The sequence below is a fragment of the Aspergillus pseudonomiae genome (genome assembly GCF_009193645.1).
Source record: "Aspergillus pseudonomiae strain CBS 119388 unplaced genomic scaffold BDV37scaffold_54, whole genome shotgun sequence".
NCBI lineage: Eukaryota > Fungi > Ascomycota > Eurotiomycetes > Eurotiales > Aspergillaceae > Aspergillus > Aspergillus pseudonomiae.
This window is the reverse complement of record NW_022476046.1, coordinates 145,864-159,293: the sequence shown is the minus strand read 5'-3', so window position 1 is coordinate 159,293 and position 13,430 is coordinate 145,864. Positions and strand designations below refer to the sequence as shown.

The 13,430-nt window shown below is 50.1% G+C and overlaps 3 protein-coding genes across 3 annotated transcripts; 1 reads left to right on the top strand and 2 right to left on the bottom strand.

The window, feature by feature from the left end:
• Window positions 1-71: 71 nt before the first annotated feature.
• On the bottom strand, window positions 72-3,019 carry nip1 (translation initiation factor eIF3 core subunit c). Its single transcript, XM_032079219.1, has 2 exons — window positions 2,544-3,019; window positions 72-2,466 (listed from the first exon to the last, which is right to left on the bottom strand). The coding sequence occupies exons 1-2, from the start codon at window positions 2,872-2,874 to the stop codon at window positions 209-211; spliced, it is 2,589 nt and encodes an 862-aa protein (XP_031939508.1). The 5' UTR covers window positions 2,875-3,019; the 3' UTR covers window positions 72-208.
• A 1,011-nt stretch (window positions 3,020-4,030) lies between these two features.
• BDV37DRAFT_284996 (putative protein kinase Yak1) lies at window positions 4,031-7,110 on the bottom strand (the record flags this gene model as incomplete). The annotated part of the gene is made up of 8 exons (XM_032087622.1): window positions 4,031-4,800; window positions 4,853-5,211; window positions 5,275-5,394; window positions 5,450-5,709; window positions 5,762-5,921; window positions 5,976-6,175; window positions 6,225-6,496; window positions 6,558-7,110. The coding sequence occupies 8 exons, from the start codon at window positions 7,108-7,110 to the stop codon at window positions 4,031-4,033; spliced, it is 2,694 nt and encodes an 897-aa protein (XP_031939507.1).
• Window positions 7,111-8,649: 1,539 nt separating this feature from the next.
• BDV37DRAFT_253022 (DNA-dependent ATPase RAD26) lies at window positions 8,650-13,323 on the top strand. Its single transcript, XM_032082517.1, has 3 exons — window positions 8,650-9,365; window positions 9,414-9,487; window positions 9,540-13,323. Exons 1-3 carry the CDS (start codon window positions 9,153-9,155, stop codon window positions 12,844-12,846), a joined length of 3,594 nt encoding a protein of 1,197 aa, XP_031939506.1. The 5' UTR covers window positions 8,650-9,152; the 3' UTR covers window positions 12,847-13,323.
• Window positions 13,324-13,430: the final 107 nt, after the last annotated feature.

Genomic DNA, 13,430 nt, shown 5'->3' with positions numbered 1-13,430 from the left:
TGCTTCGAGCACCTATTTCTCGACCACGCTGTGTCCAATTCTAAAAGGGGATTTATCTGTAAAAGAGAAAATGCCATATGTATCAAGAAAGGAATAATTGAGAGATTGACAAAACATTCGTCAATAATAAGAGCACATGGGATCATACGTAGTTAAATTCCAGGAGCATTAGAACCATGAAAACAAAAGGATGCCATTACAAACAATTTTATGCCTTGATCGCTCCGCCCAATGCACCACCGCTGAATTGCTGTCCACCGGGCCGACGGCCTTGTTGGCCGCCTGGCAGTCTGGGTCCACCACGGGCTTGGCCTCCACGTCCAGGGCCACGGCCTCCACGGGCGCCGGCGCCCTGATCGCGCTGGAAAGCGTTGGCCATGCCTTGAGTGCGCTGCTCGAGAGTCTTCTCATTGGCCTCCAGAAGGTTCATCGACTTGTCGGCAAGAGTGACGATCTGGGACTGGAGACGCGACAGCTCAACACCCTTGCGGAAAACGATGGCATCGTTGACCTGGTCAAGAGCAGCGGCGAGCTCCTCATGAGAAATCATACGGCTGATGATGGCGGCAATCTTCTTCTCAGACAGCTCGAACATGCTTGACAGGGTGGAGATAGAAAGACTGTCGTAGAAGGGAGCATATGTGAAAAGGTAAGTTCTCAGGCCCTCTTCTTGGATCTGCTGAGACAGCATCTCCTTGATCTTATCGGGCTGGGGCATCAGATCCCAGATCTTGATGGAGTTGAGCATCTCTGCAGCCTTCTTCCAGTCACCCGCAGCAAGGAACTTAGCGCTCATAATGACACCATCACGAGTGTTCTCTGCAGGGCCAGTGAATACTTGACGCTCATTGTAATCCAACATACGACGGAAGGTCTTTGAGATGATACGGCGCTTCATTTCGGGTGAAGAAGAGGTCTGAGCCATGAGAGGGACTTCCAAGAACATGCTCGAGGTAAGGTAGATGCACTCAAGGAGCTCAAGGTTGATGTGCATGTGGAAGGGCAGCTGACGCTGACGCTCAAGACGCTCCTGCTCAGGAGAAACAGTAGAGTAACGTTGGAGGATGATACCTTGAGCGAGAAGTTCCTTCTGACGGCCACTGCCACACACTTCGGACAGGGTATTTTGGGCCTCGTAGATAAGGCCAGCACGGAATGCGCACAGACCGATTTGAACCAGGGTCCTGTTGAAGAGAATCTGGGTGTTGACATCGAAGTTGGAGATGTTCTCGGTAAGGTGAGACATGAGCATCAAGTCACGAGAACGGTAATACTGGTCGTGCAAGGCAAGGAAATAGATCTGGCAGAGCATGGCACGGGCCCTGATGATACCGTCACTGTATGTGAACAGATAGTTGCACAGGGTCTGAACCAGTCCTGTCACGTCACCCGCGTTTCCACGAGGAGTAACCTTGGAGTCCAACTCGGAGGGAAGTTCCTTCCAAGTACCCTCTTCCAGGATTGTAACAACCTGAGAAGGCTTGAAGTAGATGTGCTCCAGCCTGCGCATGACAACCCGGTTGAGGCTGTCCTGACGCGGGTCGCTCTTCTCAGCCTGGACAAGACCTTCAACGTAGGCCTGAACGCGGACAAGGTTGGTATACAGCTGCTTCTCATCGCTCAGACGATCGATGTATTCAGCAGTGTGGGGATCGATGTGTTGCAAGGACCGAGTCAGCTCGTCGTCGAGCCTCTCAACGTGAGACACGATGCTGCCTGGGATATGCAGGGTCTCGCCTGGCTTGACCTGGGGTTGCTTCTCATCATCTTCCCACTCTTCAGCTCCCTCAGTGACAACATGGTCGCGGTTGGTCTCGAGGACAGACAGCAGAGCAGCAAGTTCCTTCTCAGCAAGCTTCCATTGATCGACACTCATGTAGTTGGCGGAAGACGTAGAGCTAATATCGAAGCGGGTAGAGAGAAGAGTGAGGTAGACACGAATGCGTTGGTAAGGAGTCTGAGCAACCTCCAGGAGCTTCTCCATGGTCTTGATCTGCTCGAGGCGGTCTGTGTTCTTCTTTCCTCTGGACTCGACAATGACGCGGAGGTGCTTGAGAATGCTCTCTGGGGTGTACTGCAGGGTCTTGCCACCACGGCCAACAGTAGCGAAACCATCATCAGTAGAGGTTGCTGCTGCGGGTGCCTCGACAACGCGCTCAACCTTGGTCAAGCGAGGGGCCACGACGGCGGGCTTAGCCTCCTCTTCCTTGCCTTCCATGTAGCCATCCTTATCTTTGCGATACTTTTCGATATGAGTGGCGTACTCCTTGTTGTTCTTCTTGATACGTTGCTTGACCGCGTTGAAACCCCTGGAGTTGCTTGCGTTCATCGATTTCTTGGATGACTTCTGCTTCGTAACAGCCTCGTTCACGAAATCCTCGAGATCGGCAACGGCCTTGACATAGATTCTGGGAACTGGGCCCGATTGCGTGACCTTCACGACCTGGCGGTTAAGCTTATCGAACTCTGAATCCTTTGAGTCAGTATGCATGTACCAAAGTTATCCCTACACGGCCATATTTTTCAGACTATATCCAACGCACCTGACGAGATAACAGCCCAGTCGTTGATTTTCTCGGCATTCTCGATCAACTTGATGATGCCCTCAAGTTCCTCCAGTCTCTTATCCTTGGCACTCTTCACAACCGTTACTTTCTCCTCATCCTCGCTCTCCTCGCTCTCCGATGCATCCCTCAAGAAACGATTGGCACCGGTTTCACCCTCGTCATCGGAGGACTCCTCCTCCGAAGTCTCCTCCTCCTCCTCGCTGGATTCCTCCTCAGACTTCTCCTCCTCCTCGTGATCGGTGAGAAGCTCCTCCTCATCCGAGCTGGAATCGCTGTCGCTACCGCTACCGTAGAAGAAACGCGACATATTGGCGGATTTTCAGGTAATTCGGACCGGAAAACGTCGCGGGGTTCAAAAAATGGCCGTCTCCTTAGGTGGTGAGACGCACGGTCGTGGGATGATTCGAAGGACGATTCCCTTAAAGCCCGTCGGTTCGCTCTCAGAAAATCAAGTTGTGAGGGTTGGAGCCGCAGAGTCAGGCCGCGAGCCACAACGAAATTTAAGCGAGGTGGCGCCTAACCGTATCGGGTAATCGTCCATCGTATTACGGATCGCGCCTCCGCGACTAAAGGTCCTAACAATGCGGAGAGGATTGTTCATATCAAATAAATGGGCTTAGATAATAGATCTACATAATCAGGCGGCCTCTCCTTCAACCTGCATCCCATTAAGTGAGTAGGAGAGAGTAGCAGAGACTTTCTTTGCGCAAAAACAGACGGTGGTTCGATATTGATGAAATCCAAATATCCAAGCTTAATGATGCTTCTCTTAAACGGGTTCGAATCAAACGTAGAAAAAAAAGGAAACAGATTTATAATGGGAAAGGGCGTACCATTTCCGGACAGAAAAGAAGAAGCAAAAATGTAACATTTAACATGATAATGCGGTAACAAATAACATAAATCGCGGTCTTTCCAAGTACTCCTGGCTATGCCGACAACAGCCACATGCACAAATCTGGAAGAACTCGACTGCAAGACAGTAAACCGACGGCGAGCACCCGAGCACCCGAAAGGCGGTTGTGAATAAGAACCCCTATGTAGCGTCGGGGGCGTCGTCAGCGAATCGCCCGTGAAATGTTGCGCACTCGGCACCATAGCGGGGGACTGATTTTATTTTATTCCCTCCTAGCCAAAGCTCGAAGCTATGCCGTCTGCTAGTCCGCAGACCGTGCCAGACCAAGGGCACAACTTGAATGAACAGGGTGCGCATTGGAGGACTTTTCATTCACGATCGGGGTATGTTGGATGGCAAAGGCTAGTAGCAGAGGGGTTGGCAGGGAAGCGGGCAAGGGTCCAAATATCAAGCAAAACAGAACGATACTTTGGAGCAGCTCTGCGGTCATGCCTCGAGGGGACACGCATCTGGAGCTTATGCTTGCCCGGTCCAAAGTGCACTCGCTAATACAAGATGTTAATGCACCCACGGGTGCCACTCAAACTGGGTTTCAGCACATTTGTGCTTAGTGCCACTGATTCTGACCCATGAAGCCATCTCCCCCTAATACACCGTCTTCAAGGGTCCTGATGAAGTCACGATTACGTGTGCCACCTGCGCGACTTCCTCGTCGTCGTTGATTCGCAGCACCGGTGTCAACATATCCGTCAGGAGGGGGAGGGTAATATGCCGGGCTGGGCTGTAATCGAATGGGTGCGTTCGGGTCGAGATGGCTGGCAACTCGCTGAATGGTCGGTGGGACCCCGCCACCCTGAGGGTCCATCGTGGAGGCACGTTGCCGACCCGCTCTTGTAGTTGCCTGGGCATAAAGACTCTGGGATGGTGCGTACTGTGATTGGGGCATCTGGCCTGGCATAAGATTCATCTGATGACCGTAGCCAGGTGGCTGCTGGGTAGGGTATGGCGGAGGGGCGCCTTGTTGGTGGCCTGTGAACACTCCGTTGTACATGGGAGGTGGGGGCTGGGCATGAGTGGGTGTGTGGAACTGGTTCAGTTGCATCGAGAAGGCAGTCTGTGCAGCCGACTGAGCGTGTGCTGCTTGCGCCGCTCTTTGTTTGCTTGCGGCCTCCGCCTGCTGCTGCTGCTGAATACCAGGAGCAACAGTCTTGTTAAGAGAGGAATATTTCAGGTTCATGGGAGGTACAAAAGGCCCTGTGAACTTCTGTTGTGTGATGAAAGGATGCAGCTTGGCTTGTTGTGGAGACCACCGCTCCAGCGGATTGATTGATAGCAAGCCGCGAACAAAATCAATGAAAGCCACTCGGTTGTTTAGCTCTGGTGCATTCTGTTAGCGAAGAGAGTATGTGCTGCCTTTGTGGAGACAAACCTCGCTCAATTTCTGCTTGCTTCATGTTTTTTCTCGGCATCGGGTAGCTTCGAATTATCTCTTCTAATGTCGACGCCTGGAAGTACTTCTTGCTCGGCTGCTCCTTCGTGCCATGCTCCCGCGAATATTGCTCCAGGCTTTTAAGGCGATATGTCTTTCTTCCAAACTCGTCCTGAGTCTTTTCGAAGAATTCACCAGACTGCTTTCCCATCTCTAACATCCACGTTGGCGGCAGACCTAGCATTTCCACAATCCGGCAAACCTGATTGTATTCTGAAGATCCTGGAAAGAGAGGTAACCCCAGGAAGAGTTCAACGACGATGCATCCAAGCGACCACATGTCGATCGCCGAAGAATAACTAACCCACGCCAATCTCGGGTTAGCATTGTGGGGAGGGAGGGAGGATTGAATATAGACGTACGGTAATCCAAGGAGAACCTCCGGGGAACGGTAAAACCTTGACTGTATATATGTATAGACCGTCTGTCGTTCATCACAAGCAGAACCGAAATCGATGACCTTGATTATGGGACTCTCCAGACTGAGGAGCTCAAGTTAGCTACCAAGCCCTGTTCATCAGCGAAGCAAGGACTAACTTTTTTAACAATATATTCTCTGGCTTCAAGTCGCAGTGAATCAAGTGCGCCTTATTCAGCAGACTCAACGCGTTTAGAAGCTGTTGAGCAAATACACGCACTAGTGTCGTGCTCAACCCTCGGAATTGGTTCTGTTTGATTAACTCGTAAAGATTCACACTTAGTATTTCAAATACCAAACAAAGATGCTGTCGGTGAATGAATGTGTCCTTAAGCCGTAGGAGATGGTGGTCATCATTCTTGTCATATCTGCTGTTGAGCTGCGATAGAAGTAAGTATGCGGGCTCAAGTGCCGAGTAACGAAGAGCTTACCAGATCCAAGACAGACACTTCCATCATGCTTTGGTTGAAATATGCGGTCTTGTTCTTGATTACTTTGACAGCCACGACTTCCTGTGTTTTTAGGTTCTGGCACTTCACGACTTGTCCGAAAGTTCCCTGTCCTAGTACATCGAGGATGAGGTAGCGATTCCTAGGATTGTCAATATAGACGGTGATAGACGAGCGGCTGGGTGATTAAACTCACTTGTGGCCTGCTTCCTCACTCCCCAAAATGTCGTTGACGTACAGAATGTAGTCACTGTCCTCATTGTCGTAGCCATCATTCTTGACGCCCTTGCTGGGCTTTGTCAAAACTCTCCTTGGGTTTCTCGAGGATTCGTAGTTAAAGCCAGGGTTGCATATCCGATATGTGGCAGGGAGGTGCGTAGTCAGGGCTTGGAGCGGCTATGAAGATGTTAGAGATACAGTAAGTTGATTAACTCTTGGTACATACACTAATGAAGCCACCCTCAGGGTTAGCACGTCTAAATGGGGGTTGCGCATTAACGCGCGGCTTCAGCTCCTGAACCGATTTGATCTTCTGGAACTTTGGTACTGGGCCTCGGCCTGGTTGTTGGCTGCCGCCAGATATCGACGCAGAGCGAGGAGATCTTCCATCTTGTCCAAAAGGTGCACTGAGTTGAGAACCTGCCGACGGGGGATAAAATTGCTCTGGGCTCATGTCTGTGGGCTGTAAAGGGGGAAGCCGCGGGGCGCGTGAACCAGCTGTTCCATGGGTTACGTCAGTCACCTAACTTCCTAAGTCCGCAAGAAGACGTGAGCTTACAGGGAGGCGACTGAAACGGCTGAGGCGGCGAGGAGTAATTTGGCACTCTTGTTGGCGAACGGCGAGATTGATTCGGCCCAGGCGGAAAGGCATACGCGTTGTGAGGCTTTCCGGGACTCGTATTGTAGGGCATCGAGGGTGACAGCACGTTCATCGGAGAATACCTACGGGCGGCCGATGATTCCTCACTGGGAAAGTATTGGGAGGAAGGCCGGCTATGATGGGATGGTCTTGTTGAATATTTCGCCCGGTTATACGGATCCGCATCTTCCATCGTCGTGTCTGCATCGGTGACATAATCGCGGCTACGTGGCGTCGCAGCTGGAGACGACGCCATCGATACGGATTTTGAGTTCATACCGGCCGACGCGGGCTTTGCTGCGACACCGGGGGTTTGAAAGGCTTCGTAGGTGTATCCCACGGGCGGTTGGGACTGTTGTGGTTGACCGCCGTATTTGGGACCGGGCTGTGGTGGATTAGACGTCAACCCATTATTGAACTGCGCAGGACGACCCATTAAGGGATCCTGGTATGGCTGCCACTGCGAATCCATCTGTCCGTCCTCTTAACACAATGCCTCACATATAACGGAGACTGTCCAGGTCAAGAAATCGGACGATGACCTTGTCGTCGTGGAAAGCGCACATGCACCGCGACCGGGTGATATACGGTAGTGGGGATGTCAAACGCACGTATCGCGATCAGACGGAGACGAAGCGGAGCACGAGCGAGCCCTGAAAGCAATTCAAAGATAATGAAAGGAAGGAAAAAGGAATTGAGGTTAGTTGCGATTTGTGTGGCACTTCATCATCCAGACGACTTGTCGCTATGGGGAGGAGGGTTTGGGAGTTCCAAGGGCGAGGCGACCAGTAGACGACGGATGGGGTGTGGGCAATTCACAGTGACGACGTGCGCAACAAACCGAAGTCGATGGGGCTGGCTGACACGCCAAGGGGCTGGGGAAACGAAGGGAGTACCAACTGCTGGAAGCCCCGGGGGTAAAGGGGAATCCAAGCAGAAGCACACAGCCAAAATTGAAGACTGTGTGAAAAGGTGGTGGAAGCAACGTCCAGCCGAAGAAGAGCTGACAACGACTAATTGCGGAGGGGGCGAGAAGAAGAGGGAAGGAAGTGAGGTTGGTGGAGGTGGTGGAGATGCCTGAGATTCGAGGGGAGTTCTTTGCGGTTGAAGGCCTCAGGCTGCCGTTGGGCTTAACATGGCATTCGGGGCAAGGGCAGAGGGCAGCAGCCCATAAAACTAATGTGTCTGTGTATTTTGGATGATAGTTTATTTCTCTCTCATTAATAACAAAGCTAGACTACTGCTAGTTAGTCTTAATAGTGTAAGGGGCGCTTGTTTCTTTTAACTTCCTCAACATTCGTATTGGGTTGACCAGGGTGTATGAACGGGCTGCTGATCTCACGACTCGTAACACAGTACGGAGTTTGAATACCTGGATTTGCTCTTCCGGAATGGTCCTGGGTTTTTACAGTCCTTCTGAAAGAAAACGAAATTTCTTATCTTGCTTGTCTATATTTTACATTTATTTATTTATTTATTTACATCTTTTTAATTTCACGCGTATTATTTTAAACCCTTCCACTAGGGTTAATGGCTGTCATGAATATTTACTGCATTAGTCCTTAATAATACTTACTGAGGCACATAGTACCTACTATATTACCACTATCTTTACCTCGCCCAACCAGCCTCTTAGCGTCTGCTCCACTGAAAGAACATACAGTACTCCCATAATTACTCAGTAAGTACGGAGTATTACAGAATAATTAGGTTGCAAAGCAGGTTCATAATGTGCACCTCATACCTATGTTTACCCCGTCCGGCTTGTATGTTCACAAGTCAGCTGCCGTTTGCAGCATGGAAAAGACAGCTTCGGAAGTCAAATACTAGGTAGTTAAGCCGCGTGAGATGAAACTTAGGCGGAACTAAATAAGACCAACGAAGGAATTCCCCGATATTTAGTGACATGCTCGACATCCAACAGAGATGAGCCCTTGAATCATAATCGATAGGCATCAATCAGTCAACAACCTGAAAAAGTAGATTAATACCCAATCCAGACTATACGGCGGATGGCGGCCCCAGTGGCCCCCCAATGCCACCAGTGACGTGGGAGGCTAAGACATGACGAACGTCTGGTTAGTCAGTTTGAGACAGTCCAGCCCCAAAGGCGGTCAGTGACTCACTATCAGTGGAACCATTCTGCCGTAATTATGATCATCAAGTCATGGATCATAGTTGTGAAGACCTTGCTGGTTCACTCACTTCTTATCTGTACTAACCCTCTGATGCATATGACTGATGCGCAGGGAACTGTATAACATAACCCAAGCTCAGCCTTAGAGAGGTCTTTCTTTTCCCGAGGTCTCCAAGCAGTATCTTCGTCAAAACTGTCCGCCGAACATGTACTGCGCCACTCATTCTTAAGAGAGTTGTTGGATAATTCCTTACTTCTAAGATATACGCCTCCATTGAAAATTTACTTCATACATCGTCTCTCCGCATCTAGTAATTCGAAAATCTTGGTATAGCAGCAGCTTCAAGTTCCGTTTCTCTTCATTTTCATTACCGAGTATGTCCAACAACATGGAGGGTGATTCGGAATCCTTAGCTCAGAACGAGCACTCCAAGGACGAACAAGCGATGCTCTCGGATGCAATCCCGTCAACGAGTCCAGTGATCTCATATCAAGCTCCTGCAACGGGTGCAGATGAAACGAGCCGTCTACGGGAGCTTCAAGCCGACGTTCGCGACCAGGATGACCTCGAGAGAGATATATCTCGTCAGGTAACTGTCACCGTGCCGCTTTGCGATCTTGTTTACTAATGTATATAGGCCGATAGGTTGCTCATGGAGCAGGCAGACGAACGTGACAATAGAAGGCTAGAACGTACAACACATGAAAAAGAGTAAAACCTTCTGTGGCAATGGCCTTTTAAATGTATTCTAATTTTCTTACAGAAAGCTTGAAGCGCAGATTATAAAAGCACACCAGCGGATGTCCCAGCCTATCGGTACATCTGCTCGGGTCCGCCTACAAAATGAGATTCAAAAACTAGAATCCCGTAATGCCGCGTTGGTGAATGACCTCGAAGAGATACAGCAACGCATTAATGAAAGACATGAAGGACAAGAATCTGGAGGGCCGGCTATGGGAACAGGTCGAATGCCTAATGAGTCTCGCAGAGATTATCTCATTCGAACAGGGAAGATCACACCATTTTCTAAAATGAGCACCGGCCCGAATGAGGGACCCCTTGCCAGTTTGCATGATGCTCTGATCGACGCCGAAGACGAGCGCGATGAAAGGGAAGCGTTGGAGGAAGTCAAAAATCGATCTGCAGTATCTCACCGGAACCTTGTGCGCCCTAGCTTTGGCTTTGATGAAGCGAGCGAAGGATCTATGGACAGGGATGAACAACCAAAAAAGCGGAGAAAATTGACCAAAGAAGCTAAGGACAGAGGGACAACCATGGATTTCGATGAAATGGATGGGATAACAAAGACTCTGGGAGATGTACCTTCCGATGATGGCTCAGCAAGTTATGTAGCGTCGGAGGAGGAAAAGTCAACATCAGAAGACGAGGATGACTTTGTACCCGAGGGAACGCCGCCGCGATCCGCAGTCCGAAGCAAGGCCAAGAAGACCCCAGACGATGTCGAGGATTTCAGCGGGCTGGACGATGGAAACGAGAAGGTCTATCAATCCAGGCTTCAGAATTGGATCACCCGAAGAAGTGCTGCGCGGAAGCGTGCCTTGCAGCGCAGTACAAATTTTCATGAACATGAAGAACAGGAGGAGTGGTTCATGCCTCACCCCAGTGTACCCGACGTGGACTATGACAACGGATATCGTGTTCCTGGTGATATTTATCCCCTGTTGTTTGACTATCAGAAGACAGGGGTGCAATGGCTATGGGAATTACAGCAGCAGCAAGTAGGAGGCATTATTGGAGATGAAATGGGGCTTGGGAAAACAATCCAAGTCATTTCTTTTCTGGCTGGGCTTCACTACAGCAAAAAACTAACAAAGCCGGTCATTATTGTGTGTCCTGCGACTGTCATGAAGCAGTGGGTTAATGAGTTCCACCGCTGGTGGCCCCCTTTTCGCGTTTCAATTCTGCACACCTCCGGCAGCGGGATGGTAAATATTCGAAATGAGAGTAGTAGGGAAGATGCGCTTCTGTCTCAGACGTGGGATAGTCGTCGTAGTCTGGGTGGGCTGAAAGCCGGAAGAAAAGTCGTCAAACGTGTGGTAGAGGAGGGTCATGTGCTGGTGACCACATACTCTGGCCTGCAGACCTACACTCCCCTTCTAATTCCAGTGGAATGGGGATGTGCTGTACTCGATGAAGGCCACAAGATCCGTAATCCTAACACTTCGATCACTATCCATTGCAAGGAACTCCGGACACCACATCGGATCATTCTGTCAGGCACACCGATGCAGAATAACCTGACAGAGCTTTGGTCATTGTTCGACTTTGTTTTCCCAATGCGCCTTGGGACATTGGTGAACTTTCGAAATCAGTTCGAGTTCCCCATCCGTCAGGGTGGATATGCTAATGCTTCGAACTTACAAGTGCAAACAGCAGCAAAATGCGCAGAGACTTTAAAAGATGCCATTAGCCCGTATCTTCTGCAGCGATTCAAGATCGATGTTGCCGCGGACCTTCCTAAGAAGAGCGAACAAGTGTTGTTCTGCAAGCTCACGAAGTTGCAGAGACAGGCGTATGAGGCATTTCTCGGCTCTGAAGAGATGCAATCTATTCTCAGAGGCCGTAGGCAAGTGTTATATGGAGTGGATATTCTACGAAAGATTTGCAATCATCCAGACTTAGAGAGCCACAAACTTACGTCGCATAAACCAGGCTACGGTAACCCTGATAAATCAGGCAAAATGCAAGTTGTCAAGTCTCTCCTTGAGCTATGGAAGGATACCGGCCATAAAACTCTTCTATTTGCACAGCATCGTATCATGTTGGACATCCTTCAAAAGTTTGTGGAGTCTCTGTCGGGGTTCAATTACCGGCGGATGGATGGCACCACGCCTATCGCCTATCGGCAATCGATGGTTGACGAATTCAACAATAATCCAGATCTTCACGTGTTTCTCCTCACCACCAAGGTAGGAGGGCTGGGAGTAAACCTAACAGGGGCTGATCGGGTGATCATCTATGATCCCGACTGGAATCCATCAACCGATATGCAAGCCCGTGAGCGAGCATGGCGGCTCGGACAAAAGCGTGATGTTACAGTGTATAGACTGATGACCGCTGGGACAATCGAAGAGAAGATTTACCACCGACAGATTTTCAAACAATTCCTCACTAACAAGATATTGAAGGATCCTAAACAGCGCCAGACTTTTCAACTCAGCGATTTGCACGACTTATTTTCTCTCGGAGAAGAAGGCCAAGGTCCAACGGAAACAAGCAAGATTTTCAAAGAAGCCGACATCACCTACGAAGAGGGAGGTGGCACGACCACTCAGCAGACACGCGCAGGTACTCGCATACAGAGTCACCCGCGGGACCGACAAGATGAGGAGAAAGACGTTAGCCGTGTTGAAGGTGTAGCATCAGTTGAGAACTTCCAGGGCGACTCTGAGCCGCCGAGCGACAAAGACCAAGGATCTTCTGGTGCTAATAACGAGTCGCGTATCATGGAGGGCATATTTGCCCGCTCTGGCGTTCATTCCGCGGTGGAGCATGATCAGATCGTGAATGGCAAACGTGTTGTGCGGGCGGATCCCAAGATCATCGAAGCGGAAGCGAAGAAGGTCGCCGCTGAAGCCGCCGAGGAGCTGCGTCGAGCGGGAGAAGCAGCACGGTCTGTGCCCATTGGGACGCCAACATGGACAGGCCAGTTTGGGCTTGCCGGGAGACCGGAGGAGCCCGCAGCGCGCCTGGCCTTCGGTGGAGGCAGTAGTTCTGCGAGACGAGCTGCAGCCGGCCCGTCATCAGCTAGCATCCTGGCCAATCTTTCTGCACGCACACCTTCCTCCCGAAGCGGCAGTAACAGCCCCGCGCCAGGCAAGGCACCCAGTGGAACGGATTTCATTACGATGATTCGGGACTTTATTGTATCCCACGGCGGGTCCGTCCATACGCAGATGCTGATTGACCATTTCAACCGTTTCTGCACTACTCCACAACGATCAGCTGAGTTTAAGGAAATGCTTAAAACTATTGCTGTGCTGGAGAAGGGTGGACGGAACGGTCGAGGTAAATGGTCTTTGAAGCCCGAGTACGCTAAGAGGAATTAATGAGTCGTTTTCTGCATTTACGTTCTTCTAAACCTGACGTTCCTCTTCCTTCCTCCCAGCTTCGTGTGTGGCTGGATGAGATGGGACAAACACTCCATTTCCTTCCCTCGGTGATAATTTTAGAAGCATCGGAGCAGTGGGTACCGTTTAGAATTGAGTAGCATGCTACCATGGATGGAATATTGACACCGGCTTGGGCTTGAATTCTACTTGGATGGGTATTGACCCTACCCATTATTTGTTTATCGTATATGATCTATATAATTTTTGATAGGAAGACAGAAGAATCTTCAATATGCATCTTCTTTCCTCTCCATATGGGCCAGTGGAACATCGGGATATACCCAGTGTTTCACAACTTCGCTTTCTGCACAGGGATATTACGAGATGGATGTCGTCCACACAAGTTGGTAAGAAAAGATACAATTATGATTACTAGCGATGCAAGACGGTATTCCCCCCCAAGCGTATTGAAACCTGACGATCATGATGTAAGTAATCAATCGAATGCATTTGTATAGAAAATGAAGGATGCTCTTCTTCGAAATGGCTTCCCCTTTCCCTTTCCCCTTCCCAATTCTCGT